Source organism: Cicer arietinum, chromosome 6, assembly GCF_000331145.2.
Source record: "Cicer arietinum cultivar CDC Frontier isolate Library 1 chromosome 6, Cicar.CDCFrontier_v2.0, whole genome shotgun sequence".
NCBI classification, from domain to species: domain Eukaryota; kingdom Viridiplantae; phylum Streptophyta; class Magnoliopsida; order Fabales; family Fabaceae; genus Cicer; species Cicer arietinum.
In genome coordinates, this window is record NC_021165.2 from 30,618,055 (window position 1) to 30,637,035 (window position 18,981).

The following is an 18,981-nucleotide window of genomic DNA, read 5'->3' on the forward strand; positions in this document are numbered from 1 at the left end:
AAATAGAGGAATCAATGGGATATCTAATATGTTTATGCATTCGAAAGACTCGACCTCTAAGAAAAATAGCTCAATGATTACTCTAAGTAACTAAGTCTCAAACAAGCTTAACAATTATTTTAATGTTTCTTAGAGATCTAATTCCAAGACCACCTTTATTAAGAGGATGGAAAATTTTATGTTAGGAAACATTAACCAATTTTCTATGCTCCATATCGCCAGACCAGATGAAATTCCTTATCCATTTTGTCTACATCTTTAAGGAGACAAGTCGACCAAGAGTTTATGTGAAATCTACAAATCAACATGTTATGAATGACATTTTTTACCATTTGTCCAAGCTGCAAGTTTAGCCTTGATTTGATCAGCAATTGATTGTAAATAAGAAACTTTAGGCCTTGCCTTGAAAAAAGGTATTCCAATATATGTGAAAGTGAGAGAACCAATAGAAAATTCAAGTAAAACAACTAAGATATTTTGTCGTCTAATAGAAACATATCTCATGTAAACTATAGATTTATTAGGATTAATCTATTGACGGAAGATATTGTCATATCTATCAAAAAGACTTTGTAGGTTGTTAACATTGGAAAGATAAGCCTTGCAAAAACATCAAATCACTGACATACATAACATGGGAAGGAACATAACTGCTTCTAGGATATTTATCAAAGAAAAGGAGTCGATGTCAACCAACTTGGATATATCACTGCTAAGAACCTCTTTAGCAATGCAAAATAGAAGATGAGATAAAAGGTCCTCTTGCTTGACCCCCATTTGACAAGAAAAAAACAAGCAAACTTTCCATTAACATATATCGACAACTTAGCAAATTTAAGAATGGTTGTAATCCAATGACAAAAATTGTTGTTGAAATCAAAAGCACAAAGAACTTTGATAAGGAATGTCTAATCAATAGTGTCCAAGGTATTTATGACATCAATTTTGAAGTGAGACAAATGCAACCACCAAATACCTACTTTGAATGAATCCCCATTGATATGGAAAGATAACATTAGGCATAAGAGTGGCTAACCTATCAACAAGAACTTTAGTAATAATTTTGAATTTTACATTGACAATGACAATGAGTCTATCATGCTCCTATTTACTAGGATTAACAATCTTAGGAATAAACACAACAACATTGGATTTATAATTAGGAAGAATCCAATCCCAGTTAACGAATTGAAGAATAAACTGAAAAACATCATGACAAACCATATCACAATACTTTTGAAAAAAATAAGTACCAAAAATAACATTTTCAACTTCTTCCAAGATAGGTAGACTAGTAAGCATAACATTCATTGAATTATCCACAAGATGAAGAATTGTATCTTCAATCAAACCATTATCAACACGATTGTTTTTAGAATTGAAGATATCTTCAAAATAGGAAACAAACATGGCTTCTATATCCGAAAGATTCTGAATCAAGGCATCATTATGAATAATGCTAGGAAAAAATGGTGTTCTTATCACCATCTGAATGTGATTTAATGTTAACTTTCTAATGCCAATATTGCTCCTCCAAATTAAGAGCTTCATTCACTTCCATTTCATATTTGTTCCTCATTCAATAAATCATTAGAAGGACTAGGAGAATCAATAACATTTTGAATGATATCCAGATTTATAACTGCAGCTTGAACTCTATGATGGATGTTACCAAAAAACTTCCTTATTCCAAATTTTAAGCTTGTATTTAAGAAGCTTTAAGTTTTTATTAGGAATAAACATTGGGTACCCTATAACATGTTGCTTCCAAGTATTTTTACTACATTGATACAATCATAATACGAAGCCCACATCCTCATAACTCAAATGAAGATATATGTTTAGCTTCATTGTTATGAAACTCCAGCGTGATAGGATAATGATTAGAATTAGCTTTGGTGAAAGTGAGGCAAAAGCTAGAATTCCAAGAATGAAACCATCGGTGATTGCAAACCAATATATCTAATCTCTTTTGAGTATGAACTCGACCTCTTCGACCATTAGACTAAGTGTATTGAGCATCATTAGTTGGTAGATGAATGAGAGAATTTCAATTACTCCAATTTTGAATATCCCTCATTGGCATCTTGGAATGGGAAGTATATCTTCTATACTCATGAGCTTCTAAAATAGTATTGAAATGACCAATGGAAGACAAAGGAAGATTATATTGACTTTCCTCAATAGTAATATAAGACAACAAAGATCTTCTAGCAATGTAATTTATGGACGCATAAACAACAATCATACCAAAATCCACACCATTATGCTGCAAGGTGAAATAAATATGTTGATTTGTACTGCTGATAATGTGAGGGTCAAGATGAGAAGAACATAGACCGCAAAGGTTGGAAAGTAAATTTTTCCAAGAATTAATAGAAAAATCTTGTAATGCAAGTTATGTAAGATACGCTTAGCTAAATCATTAGAATTCATCCAATGTACAACTATAAAGAAAAAATTAGGTTTATATTGAGCACATAACCTTTTGAATCCAATCTTTTGGAAGGATTGGCCATGCCCCTAATATTCTAGAAGATGCACTTCATTTGGGTTGGTTCCTTGAACCAGCCCTAGCACAAGTGCCTTTGTTTTCTTTTTTTTTTTTTGCATCTTGTCTTTGTCTAGCCGTTTTCCTTTTTAGACAACACGATTTTTAAACTGACCATCAACATAACATTCTTAGTTGTTTAGCCCAATTAGAGTTTAAAGTCTTGATATCATTATGCATGACCTTAGGATTGATATCATGAACTTGTGAAACATTGGCTTCAACCTCAATTTCTTCATCCTCGTGATTAAGATGCAATCCTTTTCTTTCTGGAACATTGCAATCCTTGTCTTTCTGTTGGTCATCTTGCCTATGCAAATCTAAAGAGTCTTCAATATTAATAGTAGTATCATTGTCTGGAGAGGTTTTCTTTTGGGAATTAATAGTAAAACAATTCAAATAACTAAAAACAAAATTTTGAAATTTTATAGAGTAAAAACATGTTTTACCCAATTGATTACTAATCACTTGTAAAAAAAGTTGTAGATATATGTTTGATTAATCTCACAATTTAGATGTTGATAATGTTATTTCTTAAAATATTCATGCAAAATATTTAAATAATGTTATCTTGTTAGACTTTTATATTTTGCAGTCATATAATCTTTGTTTAATGATTTGGGTTTAGTTCTATGCATATGAATATAATGTTGATATTTTATAAGAGCTCGTTTGATGAATATTATAAAAGACAGGATAAGAATAAATTATCATATCATATATGTATTCAGTGTTTGTCTTTCTTGTTAAAATTATTAGCTTGAATATGAACTAAGTTAAAAACCAACAAGATAAGATAAGAACAATAATTTAATCTGTTAGCCATATAAAATATATGTTAAAATAAATAAAAAATTGAAATTCAATAAAATATATAAATTAAAAACAATACAACATGATATTAAACTTTAAAATAAAGTATTAATAAATAATTTTAAAAAATATATATGATTTTATTACAAGGATAGTTTGTCATTTTATATAGTCTAATAAATAATTAATCAAAACTATAAAAAAATAGAAGAGTTTATAGAAATTCTAACATAAATATAATTGATTTACATGAGTAATTTTTCCATTTTTATTTAGCTTATCTAATAAATAAAATAGAATTATTTGATTACTCATAATTTTATTCAAAATTTGAAAATGTTTATTTACTAATGTCAATTGATTATTTTAAAAAATTTGATTATTTTATTACTTATTTAACTTTAGTATTTTTTGTTAATATATAATATTTAAAATTAAAAGTATTATAAGTTAATTTGAAAAAGTAATAAATGTATTTGGTTTGCAACTTTATATATGTTAGGGAGTCTGGGATACAAAAGAAATAATGAGTCAAATACATTAGAACCACAAGAAAACTTCGCGTTATTTTTGAATTTCGAATAACTATTTTAAAATAGTTTTAAACCCTTGAATATATTACTGGATTGAGTCGCGAACTAAGTCGCTCTCGTTAAGATATTTTGCAGCACTGCCTAAAATTGTGCAAGGCAGACTATCAATCACGATGTCATCAGAATGAAACAGCCCAATTAAAATTGTATAAGTCTACTGCACCATATAAAACCGTTCTAGAATTACGTCATCAATATGGTTGTAATAGTCACTCTCAAAGTATGGTATTTAAGAAATAAAAGAGACTACGACACAAAAACCACTGTATAATTGAAAGTATAGTGGTATTAGAACCACTCAAAAAAATTGAAGGAAATACATTGAACAAAATAGGGATAAGAGAAAATTTGGAATTACATCAAACTTTAGTGTGTTTTTCACAAGAGCTTGACACTCTTTTTGTAGTGATGGAAGTTATCCCACATATGTAAACTATCAAATGTGGACTTTAGTATTTATAGAGTTGAAAGCTAATCAATGTATAAAAGTTTTTTAATGTGGGAATCTATATTTTTTCAATTCACGCGTAAGTTCCAACAATCCGTCACTTGAATTTAAAAAAAGAAGATATTTCTGAAGTAGCATCAAACGCTTCAATAAGATTGTGCATAAACATATGTGTCTTGCGACTTGAACATTTTCTTAGTATTTAAGATTTAAATTCAACAACAGGAACTCGCCATTTTGAACTCTATCCCTATTATCAAACCTACACACAACTTTTTCATATGGTGTATTCTCAAAAGTCTGCGAATTAATAGCCTCAAACATATATCCTAGTATAGTGAATACTTTAGGAATTCTGCCTCAAAATTCCATATCAAGTGGCCCCACTTTCACCTTCACATAAGTGAGTCTATTAAGAGTACTCATGTATCTAGGGACTCCACTCTACATAGAGTATATATCTCATTAAGAGTTTCTATTACATCATCCTTTCATTGCTTCAAGAATCATGCTTCTATGATTTATAATAGCATGTTTATCTCATATAACTTCAGGACTTATTATTATTGATTGAACCTAATTATTGAGATCTATAGTCTTTTAGGTCGGGTTACCATGATGATTGGCCCATTGATCTATATGCAATAGTCTCGTCCTTTTGGATGTGTTTAGGATTTTCTCTTTAGCTAATCATTTCGTCAAAAGATCAGCTAAGATTGCATTAGGGCGTACATGATTCACTCTAACAACTCATTTTGAAAGTAAAACTCTCTAATTGTGTTGTGCTTACAACATATTTGTCGTCTCTTACCGTTGTAGTAACAGTTCTCAATTTTTGCAATTGTTATGGTACAATTCCAGTGGATCAACACAGTTGGCATTGGTTTTTCCCATAAAGTAATCTCAGCTAGCAAACAACTCAACCAACTCGCTTCACTAGCGGTTGCTAGTGCTATCATTTCAGATTCCATAGTGGACTGAGCCAACAATGTATGTTTCTTAAATTTCCCAAATACAACTCCACCAGTTATGCTAAATATATGACCACTAGTAAGGGTTGACAAGAATTGCAGGCCTGGCCGAAATCGATCGATTTGAGACCCAAAAGCTCATTCAGGCGAGTGAAATCGGGTGAAACAGGTAGGCGGGTGTGGAAACTGGATTGGGTTGGTTAGATGCGGGCAGATTCGAATTGTGAAATTTGCATTGTTAATAATTGGACCCCGATTGTAGATATATATATATATATATAGTTTGGGCCACTAGTAACTAACAGGCCCAACAGCACCACACCCAGCGTGACCCAACATATAAAACTTATACTGACAAACTTAACCCCAACTCTCTCATATCGCCACTTACACACACATCACAACTAACACTCCTTCTCTCTTGAGCCATCATTTCCACTTTCATAGATAACCTATGCTCTCAAGTTCTCCATTCTCTTGTCCATTCAATTCTCTTTGTGTCTCTCGTTCTCACATCTTTAATCGTCTTGATTTCATGGTAAGATAACTTACTCCTCTTTATTTTTAGTGATTTTTTAATCTTTTTTCTCTTAAAAATTAGCGATTTTTTTTCGACCAACATATTTGACTAACATGTATTTTTATTTTTCATTTCGAAAATTTGTAATCGGACAAACTTGATGGAGTGAAGGGTTGGAGTCATAATTTGAATTCTAATTTTAAATATGTTTTATGAGCATGTTGATAGTTGAAATGAATCACATCTATGGAAGAACTTAATAGTTTATTTGTGAATTTAAATCGATATATCATACCATTTAAAGCTTAAATCTTGTGTTTTTGATGTAGGGTGTCATGTTTCATCATATTGCTTTGCAAAGCTCATTAGCAATGTAAAAATGGAACAAAATAAATCAATTTTGAAAGATAAATAATTATTTTAAAAGTGAGACTAAATTAGACTAAGTTAAAATGATACTATTTTGTATAGTTTTGCATTGCAACAAGTTCAATGCTCAAAGGAAAAATGAAACAAAAATAGTCTAAAGCTGAAGGAATTAATTAACAATTTATTTTGGCTAAAATTAACAACCTAAAACATAAAAATACTTATTAATGTTTGATAGGTCAGCAGTGTCTGAAGACCCATAAAAAAGTCGTTTAAAGTATATGCACTCAATTTTACAAAAAAAAAAAAACATTTGAATTTGAGAAATTTAAAATGGTCTAACTCGAATCTAGCAACCCGAGAAACACGCATAACCTGAGATTCGAGACTTGCACAAACCTTATATCTAAATGGTCATAAATAGGCCTCAGAGCACCACCTGTGGTTTTGGCCGAATTTGGAATTTAGGCCCGAAACTGCTCGTACCCGATTGTTTTCCAACCCTAGCCACTTGTAGCTTTAAAGTCATTTGATAAAGTGTTCCAATCAACATCATTGTATCCTTCAAGGATGATAGGAAATATTTGATAATGTATATGAGATTCATGGTCCTTTTAAAGTATATCATGACTCTCTCAATTGTGTGTCAATGCTCAATACTAGGTCTATTGGTAAACATACACAAAGGTCCCACGACATAGGCAATGCCAGGTCTCATACATTTAGTGGCATACCTGAGGTTGTTAATGATGCTTCCATACTCAATTTGTCTAACACCCTCACCAATGTTTTTTTTTTTTTTTTGTAAAGTTTCACACTTGTATCATATGGTGTGCAAGTAGATTTTTGGTCAAAGTGTTTTTATTTAATTAAGATCTTTTCAAAATAGTGAAACTAATCCAAACAAATTTTCTTTTCTGACATAGTAATCTTGATTCCAAGAATTACACTCGCTTCTTCGAGGTCTTTCAAATCAAAGTTGTTACACAACAATGATTTCACATTATTTACAACATGAATGTTTCAACTAAATATTAGTAAGTCATCTACATAGAGAAATATGATAGTTCAAATGCAATTTTAGATTTTTAATAATTACCTTTGTCCCTTTCATTCACTTTAAAGTCATTCAATATAATCAAGTTATCAAATTTTTCATGTCATTGTTTAGGAGCTTGTTTAAGACCATACATAGACGTATCTAACTTACAAACCTTGTTTTCTTGTCTATGAATCACAAAACATTCAGGTTGTTCCATATAGATTTCTTTTTCCAAGTCACCATTAAAAAAAACAGTTTTGACATGCAGTTGGTGTACCACCAAGTTATGAAAATTAGCAAGTGAAATTAATACCCCAAATGGATGTAGTTCTAGCGACTGGTGAAAAAGTATCGAAGAAATCTTTATTTTCTCTTTTTAGAATTTTTGTCTATAAGGGAAGCCTTGTATTTACCAAATTTCCATCAAGTTTTAATTTCTTTTTCAAAATTCATTTACAATCTATCGGTTTGCAACCAAAAGGAAAATCTATTAAGTGTAAGGTCATCTTAGACTCTAGAGAATCCATCTAATCGTTTATAGCTTATTGTCATAGGTTTGCATCCAAGAACGAAAAATCTTCTTGAAGATTTGAAGGATCATTTGCTAAAGTATAGGTCGTATAATCGGGTTCATAATCTTTATAAACTTTTGCTCTCTTACTTTTTCAAGGTTATGTTTCACCTTATTTGTTGCTTTTAGTTCTCCTGATCACGAGAATGTGACTTATTTCGGTGCCTCCACTATTTCTCATTTTGAAAGGGATTCTATTTTCATAAAAGCCAACATAGTTTGACCGTATGATCATTTTAGAATTTAGGTCATAAAACCTATATGCTTTGGTGTTTACTCCATACCCAATGAATACAAATTCATATGCCCTACTGGCGAGTTTAACACTCTTGGGATCGGGGATTAGGACATAAATCAGACGACCCCAAGTTTGAAAACAAGATAAGTTGGGTTGTTTTTCTACAAAATCTCATAAGGAGGTGTTTTGCTTTTAAATATGGAAACTTTATTCAAAACATAGCAAATAGTTAATAATATTTCCCCCACCAATGAGAAGCAGCACCAAAGTTAAGTATAATAACAACAACTAGTTCATTATGAGTTCTATTCTTTCTTTTAGTTTACCATTCATTTGAGACGAAAATGGTGCAATTGTTTCATGTATAATTTCATGTAGTTTATAAAAATCATTAAACAAACTAGAATGATATTTTGGTTCCTCTTTCACTATAAAATCTCTTAGTCCTTCTACTAAACTAATTTTGAACTTCAATTGCAAAGATCCTAAACATGTCAAGTGTTTAACTTGTATTTTTCATTAGATATACAAAAGTATAATCATAATAATTACAATAAAAGTGATCAAATAATGTTTCCCATTTCTAGTTAAAATTCCATCAAATTCACATATATTATAGAATATCAAATCTAAAGGCTCAGATCCTTTAACTATTGATTTATGTGAACTCTTTATTATTTTAGTTTAACTACAAAATTACATTTTTCAAAATCATTTAAGGATAACTATGTAATTAAACCTAAGTTATTTAAGTTTGAAATAATGCATTTGTTCATATGACAGAGTCTAGCATACCAAATATTAAAATCACATATAACAGGTAAGTAAAATGAGACATTTTATTAATTTCAACATTTAACTTAATATGCCATCAATGATGTACCATTTCTCAACAAAAATACCATATTTAGAAACGGTGTACAAAGTTATCCCTATAGACTGAAAGCCATAAACCAAATTATTTCTTATCTCTAGAATGTGCAACACGCCTTTCATAATCAAAGTATTTTTAGAGGTGATTTTCAACTCCACGTCTTCAATACCATCAACATTAGTAGTGGTATGAGAATCTTCTAATAACATTTCCTTATCTTCAACAACAACGTATGTTAACATAACACAATCATAGTAGACATGGCGAGATGCGCCAATGTCAATCCATCATCTATCTAATCCACCAACAATATTTATTTCAATTATCATAGCAATAATTTGCTCTTCAATCAGGTTAGCTTGTTGTGCAGAGCTTGGCCTATTTATGCACTTGTGTGCCATATGACCTAGTTTCTCGCATTTATAGCTGATGAATTATGATTCAGGGTCATTTCTAAGAAGTGGTTACTACTTCACAGTTGGGACCTTTAGAGGGTTCCTATTCTTCTTATTGTTCTTTAGATTATGGTTTTGATTCTTGAGTGGTTTTCCAATTGGGTTCATAATTTCACCGATGAATTTCTTGTTGTTGTTTGAAACAACTAGTACACCATATTCCTAGTCTTGCTTTCGGGATTCTTCCTCAATTAGGAGGCATGTTATTAGACTCTCTAGAAAAATTCTTTTGTTTTATGCTTAAGATAATTTTTGAAATCCTTCCAAATAGGGGGCAATTTGTCAATAATAATAGCAATTTGAAATTGTTAATCTAAAGTCATACCTACATAGATGATCTCATGAGCTATCTTCTAAATTTCATGGGATTGAGCCTCCACGAATCTATTACCTATCATCTGATACTTGAGGTAGCGGCTCACAACATACTTTTTAGCTTCAGCTTCTACGATATCATATTTCTTCTTAACAACATCTGAAACATCTCTAGCAATATTTTTGGAAATGTAGTAATTACACATATCATCAATAAATTTATCAAGAATGTAATTCTTACAAAGGTAATCATTATCATCTCATTGGGTTAATTATGCAACTTTCTTATCATTTTTTGTTTGTTCAACTATTTCTTGTGCAATTGGAATGTCATCTTTCAAAATGTTGACAACATTTTTTATAGTTAAGAAAAATAACATCTTTTGTTGCCATCGTTTGAAGTGACATCCCTTAAATCGAACGATTTATTGAAATCAGAAGCAACATAACAAGATCTAGTAATCTTTTCAGTTGACATGGCAGAAAGAAATGTCTTAAAAATGTTGTTTTTGAGTTTCGAATAACTATTTTTTAAATAATTTTCAGCCACCGAAGATATTATTGGTTGAGTCGTGGACTAGGTCGCTCTTTTAAGACGTTTCGCAACACTGCCGAAAATTTTGCAAGGTAGATTATCAACCACAATGTCCATAGGATAAAACAACTCAGTTAAAACTATATCGGTATTCTACTACACCATAGAAAATCATTCTAGAATACATCTTTGATATGACTATAATGGTCACTCTAAAATTATGGTACTTAATACCACTCATAAATCGAAGGGACTATGGCACAAAAACCAATCTAAAATTGAAAGGAAAGTGGTAGTAGGACTACAAAAAAAAAATTGAAGGGACACAGAGAAAGATGAGAAGTGGCTTGGAAGTGCATCGAGCATTAGAGAAAAAAGAGAAAAAATTGATACATACATCCAACATTAGCGTGTTTTCACAAGAGTTTGACACGCTTTATATAGTGATGAAAGTTATCTCACATATGTAAACTATCCAATGTGAGACCAGTGGCGGATCTTGCACAAAATATTAGGGAATGACAAATATTAAATAAAATATTATAATTGAAATTCATAAAGGTCAATAAGTTTTCTTTAGAGCTTCACACAATTCATACATAATCGATAGGTTGGAAACTTTAGAGCTTCAATTCACACAAGTTTTACAATTTTCACAATTCACACAAGTTTTTAGAAATTCACACAATTCAATAAAATAAAACGTATTTGCTTTGTAATTTTCATCTTTGTTGAAAACTTTCTTCTTGAATAATGCATAAATTTTCTTTAAACATCGTATCACTTCTAAAAAATACACAAATTAATTACACAACACATTCAGATAAACAGTTCACAATTCTCAAGGTTATAACTAACATTCACAAAGTAAAACAGTTCACAAATTCACACTCCACATCCACACTACACTAATTAGAAAAATAGTAAACAATTTACAATCACAAAGTCACAATTTACACACTAAAGTTCACAATCTCAATTCATACAATAAAACCATCCATAATTTAGAAATACAATTCACACGCTACTAGCTCACAATCTTAGACTAAAACTATTCACAATTAATAAATAGTAGAAAAGGAAAAGAGTAAGAACCTAAAAAATATATGAAACAAATTGAGATAGTATGAGCGCATCTACGAAATGAGACGGATAAGTGGAGAGAGACAGACAATGACGGTGTTGGTTGCAAAGGAGGGAGAGACGAGTGTCGTGGAAGACAACGACGCCAAGGGAGGGAGGCGATGCCAAATTAATTGAGTTTCTCAAAGTCCTAGAAGTTTTGAGATATTTTAGTCACTTATCATTATTCTTATTTGCAAGGTAGATTATCAACCACAATGTCCATAGGATAAAACAACTCAGTTAAAACTATATCGGTATTCTACTACACCATAGAAAATCATTCTAGAATACATCTTTGATATGACTATAATGGTCACTCTAAAATTATGGTACTTAATACCACTCATAAATCGAAGGGACTATGGCACAAAAACCAATCTAAAATTGAAAGGAAAGTGGTAGTAGGACTACAAAAAAAAAATTGAAGGGACACAGAGAAAGATGAGAAGTGGCTTGGAAGTGCATCGAGCATTAGAGAAAAAAGAGAAAAAATTGATACATACATCCAACATTAGCGTGTTTTCACAAGAGTTTGACACGCTTTATATAGTGATGAAAGTTATCTCACATATGTAAACTATCCAATGTGAGACCAGTGGCGGATCTTGCACAAAATATTAGGGAATGACAAATATTAAATAAAATATTATAATTGAAATTCATAAAGGTCAATAAGTTTTCTTTAGAGCTTCACACAATTCATACATAATCGATAGGTTGGAAACTTTAGAGCTTCAATTCACACAAGTTTTACAATTTTCACAATTCACACAAGTTTTTAGAAATTCACACAATTCAATAAAATAAAACGTATTTGCTTTGTAATTTTCATCTTTGTTGAAAACTTTCTTCTTGAATAATGCATAAATTTTCTTTAAACATCGTATCACTTCTAAAAAATACACAAATTAATTACACAACACATTCAGATAAACAGTTCACAATTCTCAAGGTTATAACTAACATTCACAAAGTAAAACAGTTCACAAATTCACACTCCACATCCACACTACACTAATTAGAAAAATAGTAAACAATTTACAATCACAAAGTCACAATTTACACACTAAAGTTCACAATCTCAATTCATACAATAAAACCATCCATAATTTAGAAATACAATTCACACGCTACTAGCTCACAATCTTAGACTAAAACTATTCACAATTAATAAATAGTAGAAAAGGAAAAGAGTAAGAACCTAAAAAATATATGAAACAAATTGAGATAGTATGAGCGCATCTACGAAATGAGACGGATAAGTGGAGAGAGACAGACAATGACGGTGTTGGTTGCAAAGGAGGGAGAGACGAGTGTCGTGGAAGACAACGACGCCAAGGGAGGGAGGCGATGCCAAATTAATTGAGTTTCTCAAAGTCCTAGAAGTTTTGAGATATTTTAGTCACTTATCATTATTCTTATTTATAATAAATAAATAAATAAATAAATAAATAAATAAATAAATAAATAAATAAATAAATAAATAAATAAATAAATAAATAAATAAATAAATAAATAAATAAATAAATAAATAAATAAATAAATAAATAAATAAATAAATAAATAAATAAATAAATAAATAAATAAATAAATAAATAAATAAATATTATAATAAATAAATAAATAAATAAATAAATAAATAAATAAATAAATAAATAAATAAATAAATAGGGGATGTCATGGTCATATGGGCTCTTGAGAAGAGAAGGTCTGCCATTGCGTATTTCAATATTTATATAGTTGAAAATTAATCAATGTATGAAAACTTTCTAATTTGGGACTTTATATTTTATTCAATTGACGTATATGTTTCAGCACTAATGAGTATATGAGTCACATCTCTTATATATTCAGCATTTATTAACTAACGTGAAACTTAACTACTGACACTTAAATCCAACAATATCATATTATATCTATATTCTATCTTAGGCAACCTTTGATTTGTAAAACTAAATGCATACAAATAAAACTCTTATCTTTTTGGCTTTTGGTTAATTTGGCTTATGCTCATGGGTTTTTGCCTAGAAAATGACTTTGAATCTACAAACATAGGCATCTTGAATCTTTTGATTTGAACATTGACTGTTCTTTATGAATTCCTTCTTTGACCGTTAATTTTTTTTTATGATTTGGTACTTCCCACCAGTTCTTTCTTTATGTTATCTATTGGTATGTCGAAAATTTATTGCTGTGATATTTGTGATTAGTGATGATGATTGCAATTCAATATACTTGTATTAAAAATGATTGCAATTCTTTCTTTCTTCTGTGTTTTTAACAACCAGTGTGTAGTTCGTGCGCACGGATTAAAATTTTGAATAATTACTTTTACATTAAATTTTGATTAATTATTTTTTTATAAATACAAACATATTTTAATAGAATTTAAATTTAACTTTGAGTCAATATAAGTATATTTTAGTAAAAACAAAAAACAAATTGAATCTATATTTATAAAAATTACTATTATGAAGAAATAGTTTTAAAAAATATAAAATTGAATCCAATTTTATGGAAAATATTTATAGACATATATGGCTTTAAAAAAATAAAACATATATTTTATAATTAAATTCAATATTTAATACTTATTCTAAATAATAGTTATCCATAATCATTAAATCGAATCTAGTATACCATGTATGATATGCACGGGGTTAAAAGGTCAACTAATATTTATGATAAATGTAAACATATTTTAAAATAAATATCAATTTGAGACAATATGAATATCAAATTAAAATTATTTTATTGAGTAATAAAAAATTGAATAAATATTTATGAAAGTTAATATAATATGGAGAAATATATATTTAAAAGAAATAGGATGAAATCGAAGGAAGTGGTATGTGAAATATGCGAGATTAGTTTAAAGTTACACATCTTTTAATTTTGACTCTTTTTTTTCAATAACCTTTATTTAAAGAAAAATTATCAAAATATTTCTTTTCAAAACTATATATCAAAATACTCATTTTTTTAATTATAAGTCGCATTTACAAATGACAATTTCCTTAAGGAAGTTCGAGTTTGTAAATACGACTTCCTTAAAGAGATTTTTAAAAGAAATTATTTCAATTTTTGTTTCATATATATATATATATATATAATTTATTCATAAAAAAGAACAACACAAATTTTAAATTACGTATAGGGATCAGAATAGGCTAGGCCGTCCGCCAGGGGCCTATGGCCTGACCTACTTATGGTCTGGCCTGGCCTGACCTATTTAATAAAAAGACTAGGCTCAAGTTGTTTTTAAAGCCTATTTATTTAAATAGGTCAGACTCAGGCTTATATAAAAGCCTATTAGGCATGACATGCCGTCTTATATATATTTTATTATTTATTAATATTATTTATTATTATTATTATATTAATAATATTATTTCATATTTTAAATTCTATCAATTAGGCAATCACTCAGTGAGCATTTCATATTTAGTAGTCATTCCATATTCGTTCAATTAGTCAATCAGTAGTCGTAATAATGAGTGTGTTTGTTTCAGAAAAAAAAAAAAAAAACTATTATTTGACACAAAAAATTATTTTTAAAGGTTTAAAGGATATTTATTTCATATTTTTTAAAAATTATTTTAAATAGGCTTCCAGGCTAGACCAAACTTTTAAAAAGGTGAGGCCAGACCAGAAAAAAAAGCCTATGATAGGCTGTAGACCAGGCTTAGGCCTATAAAATAAGTCGTAGGTCAGGCTCAAGCCTTTCAAAACCTGGTTTAACCTATTCCCACACCTAATTACGTAGATTGACTAGAGTTGTCTATAATATTTGGACAATATTTTCGAGTATCACTAGTTAACCAACATAGTCTGCATTTTCTTCGCATTTTTTTGAATTTTTTTAACAATATATATATATATAATTAATATAGTTCATTCATAAAAAAAAATCACAAATTTTATAAAAATGACGATAAAATTGATGTCGAAGGTGACCACCAGTACCATATTATCGAGGTTTTCTCACACGTATGTAATCTTGACGACGCCTTAGTACATCACGAGTTTGTTCTTCTTCTCCTTGATCTTCATCTTTTTGCTCTTGAGGGTATCGAAGAGGAAGTGTTGCAGAAGAACTACTTCCACTTTGAGTCCAGTTGGATATTTGATTTAACGAAGTACATGCATGCTCAAAGCTTTAAATATGAAAGCTTTATTGACACATTATTAAATAATTGGGTAATGGACTCAAATGTATTATAACGAGTATTGAATGTATTATACAATGATCCTTTGACTATCACCCTAAGGCCTAATATATTGCATTTTCCCAACATCGTGGGATTACTTACCCCTCCTAAGTATCACTTCATATATGCAAACATATTTCATTTAATCATCAATTCATAATTTACATCACTTTGGCATATTAATCCTCACACACATAGCTTCGCCCCCTTGTTGCCCTAAGCCATCCATTCCTCCCAAGGGACTATCATAGAGATGTGTAGTCGACGTACAAAGTTTTTACACTATTAGTCAATCACAACTATTAAATTATTAATAATATTTGATTTTTGTCATAATTATTTAAAAAGTCACTTACACAATTAATTATAATTTACCAATTGTGTAAAATTATTTACATTCACAGTGCAAATAAAGTAAACTCTTTAATTGATATGTATCAACAATGTAAAAATATTTACACTTTCATTTAATTAAAATCGTTAGATAACAAAAATATATTTGAATTCAATTATTTATACCTTAAAAGTCATGTATATAAAAGTTTGTGATTAGTTAGTGTAAAAAGTTTTATGTTTAAATATGTCTTTGGTCCTTATAATTATAACCATTTTTATGTAAATAAGTTTTTTGTTTGGTAACATCTCTGTAAATATAGTTTCGTTTTAAAATAGCCATTCTATCGAACTTCCGTTTCAAAAACTGTAACACCGTCAAACCTAAATATAACTAAAATATAACTTTGTTTAACCTAAAAATAAGTGTCTAATAGAATTAAGTTATAACCTTCTTCTCTAAAAAAATAAAAAATTAACAACTTCAAAATGGTTTCTTTTGAAATTATTGGTTTATGTTTAGAGCATCAACACTGACAGGTTAATTGCAAGATAACAATTGTATTATACTATTAAAGATGGTGAAGATATTAAGATAATATCAGTGGGCTTCTTTTGAAATTATTGGTTCAATATTTTTTTAGTTTTTACCTTCTATAATAATCGTTTCAAGGTGAAACCCGCTTTGGGGATTTTTTAGTTGACTAAAATTTTCAATTCATTGACTAAATTCTTGGTGGAACCGGAACTATGGAAATTGAATTGGGAATGCTAGTTGGAATTGAAAAATGATCGGATCTGATAATTGATGAATCAGAATTCAGTTTGTAGATAACAGAAACAACGAGTTTATCGTTTTGAACCAATTCTCAATCGTTAGCTTCAATTTCCCTTTTTCTATCAATCAACACAAAAAATATTGAAGCGAATCAATCGAAAGAAGAAGTAAACATTCATAATTTTGTATTAATATTGTATTTGAAACCCTAATTATTGGAATGTAGTTTTTTAGGTAAGAAAATAAACTGTTGAGGTTAATTTTATGTTAAAAAAGTTTATAATTTAATTATATTGATGATTTATTTTTAGGTTAAAAAAATTATGTTTTAATTATATTTAAGTTTTACGGTGTTATAGTTTTTGTAATAGAAGTTAGATGGAGAAATTATTTTAAAATAAAACTATATTTGTAGGATGATGTGAACTAAACAAAAAAACTTACAAAAATGAAAATAAAAAAAATATTATAATTACAAAGACAAAAAATATATTTAAATCAAAATTTTATATAAACAATGTATAAAAATTAATCTCTATAATAATAAAACTACAAGTAACTATATGTGTTGATTAATTTTTTTTATGATAGTAACTATTTGTGTTGATTTTAAATTAAATCAAAATTTTACAAAGATATTATATCAAACAAAAGTTTTAAACCAACTTCCACTGACAACTTTAATTTTTTTTTACGAAAGCAACTTTAATTTTAAAACTGTTTTTTTATTTAATAATTAATTTTAAATCTCTATTTTTTAATAATTAATTTTAAAACTATCTTTTTTTAATAAATAATTTTAAAACTATTTTTTAATAATTAATTTTAAAACTCTTATTTTTAACTTTAGAGTGAAAGGAGGTTTTAGGTCGAAAATAATGTGGGTAATTGCAACCTGAGTGAAGTGTGATAAGTTTTGTTTTTCTTTTTTTTTTTTCTCTTCCTCTTTTTATTTTCTCTCTTAACTAACAACACAATGTCTTAAACCCTTCTTTCTCATTCAAACCCTCACCGCCGCCTCTCTCTTTCTTCCTCCACCTCCGACCGCCGCGACCACATATCGAAGATCGTCTGCTCGTTCTATTTGTCAACAGTTCGAGCAGTTTCTTTACCAAATCTTCCTTCTCCCTTGTGTAAGTCTTCTTCTTCCATAGATTTTTCAGTTTAGGTTTCAAAAAATGTAAAACCCTAATTTATATTTTTAAACACTAACTTTTCCTCTTCTAAAATTCTGAAAATTACCATTATGAAAAATATTGGACTATTTCATCTTGCTCAGTATATTGAATTTATTATATTATTGTATTGTTAAAATTGATTTTGGCTCTGTTTTGATATTAGGTCAGATTTGGACAATAAACCCTAAACCCCAAATTCGGTTTTGAAAACACACCGGCACACCGCCTTTCGACACAGATTTTATTCCAAAGATGCAGCACGATGAAGTTATATGGCAAGTTATCAGGCACAACCATTGCAGTTTCATGACCAAGTAAATATACTTCACTTTTCATTTAACACACTCTTAATACATATGTAGCTTTTCTTTGTTGTTTCTGCTACTACTTATATGGTTTAATGTATCTTTTTTTGTAGAATTACGACGGGTAATTTCTGTAGAAACCTTTACAACGTCACTGGAATTTGTAACCGGAGCTCCTGCCCTTTAGCTAATAGTCGCTATGCCACTATTCGTGATGAGAATGGTATTTTTACTTACACATCTTTTTTGTTGTATTAAATTTCAACTAGAAATTAAGACATGATTATTATAGTTATGAATTGTTTGTGGGATGTGAAGAAAACTGCATGATTTTGGTCTCTATGGTGTAGCTGTGAGAAGGAGAACCTGGGTTGAGACCCTGACACCTAATATAACATACTGACAACTAATATTTGCTTAAAAAACTGTATGCTTTGACTGAGTTGAGGTTTAAGTTTGGTTCATTGGAGAACCCTTGAGAAGAAAATGACATATTAAGTTCGTATTGTATATCATAACTTTGATATCTCAATTTGTTTCTACATTTTGGTTAGTTCTTCATGCACCCATATCAAATAATTTGGTTTGTTTCACGTTAATATCAATGATTAAATTAAATGGTTGTTTTCGTGTGGAAAATTGTGGTAGAGAATACAAGTAATGATAGATACAATTGCAATGTGTGCTGTAGGAGTGTTTTACCTTTACATGAAAACTATTGAAAGAGCTCATATGCCAAAGGATCTGTGGGAAAGA

The 18,981-nt window shown here is 29.3% G+C and overlaps 1 protein-coding gene across 2 annotated transcripts in view; it reads left to right on the top strand.

The window, feature by feature from the left end:
* Positions 1-17,646: 17,646 nt before the first annotated feature.
* Positions 17,647-18,981, top strand: part of LOC101492910 (uncharacterized) — a 4,758-nt gene continuing 3,423 nt past the window's right edge. The window contains exons 1-4 of one of the 2 annotated variants that reach the window (XM_004506596.4): positions 17,647-17,875; positions 18,084-18,234; positions 18,339-18,448; positions 18,917-18,976. In XM_004506596.4, the coding sequence (XP_004506653.1) occupies positions 18,173-18,234; positions 18,339-18,448; positions 18,917-18,976 (232 nt within the window). In that variant the 5' untranslated portion in view covers positions 17,647-17,875; positions 18,084-18,172. The remainder of the gene's footprint in view (positions 17,876-18,083; positions 18,235-18,338; positions 18,449-18,916; positions 18,977-18,981) is intronic. The other variant, XM_004506595.4, reaches the window with a different exon arrangement.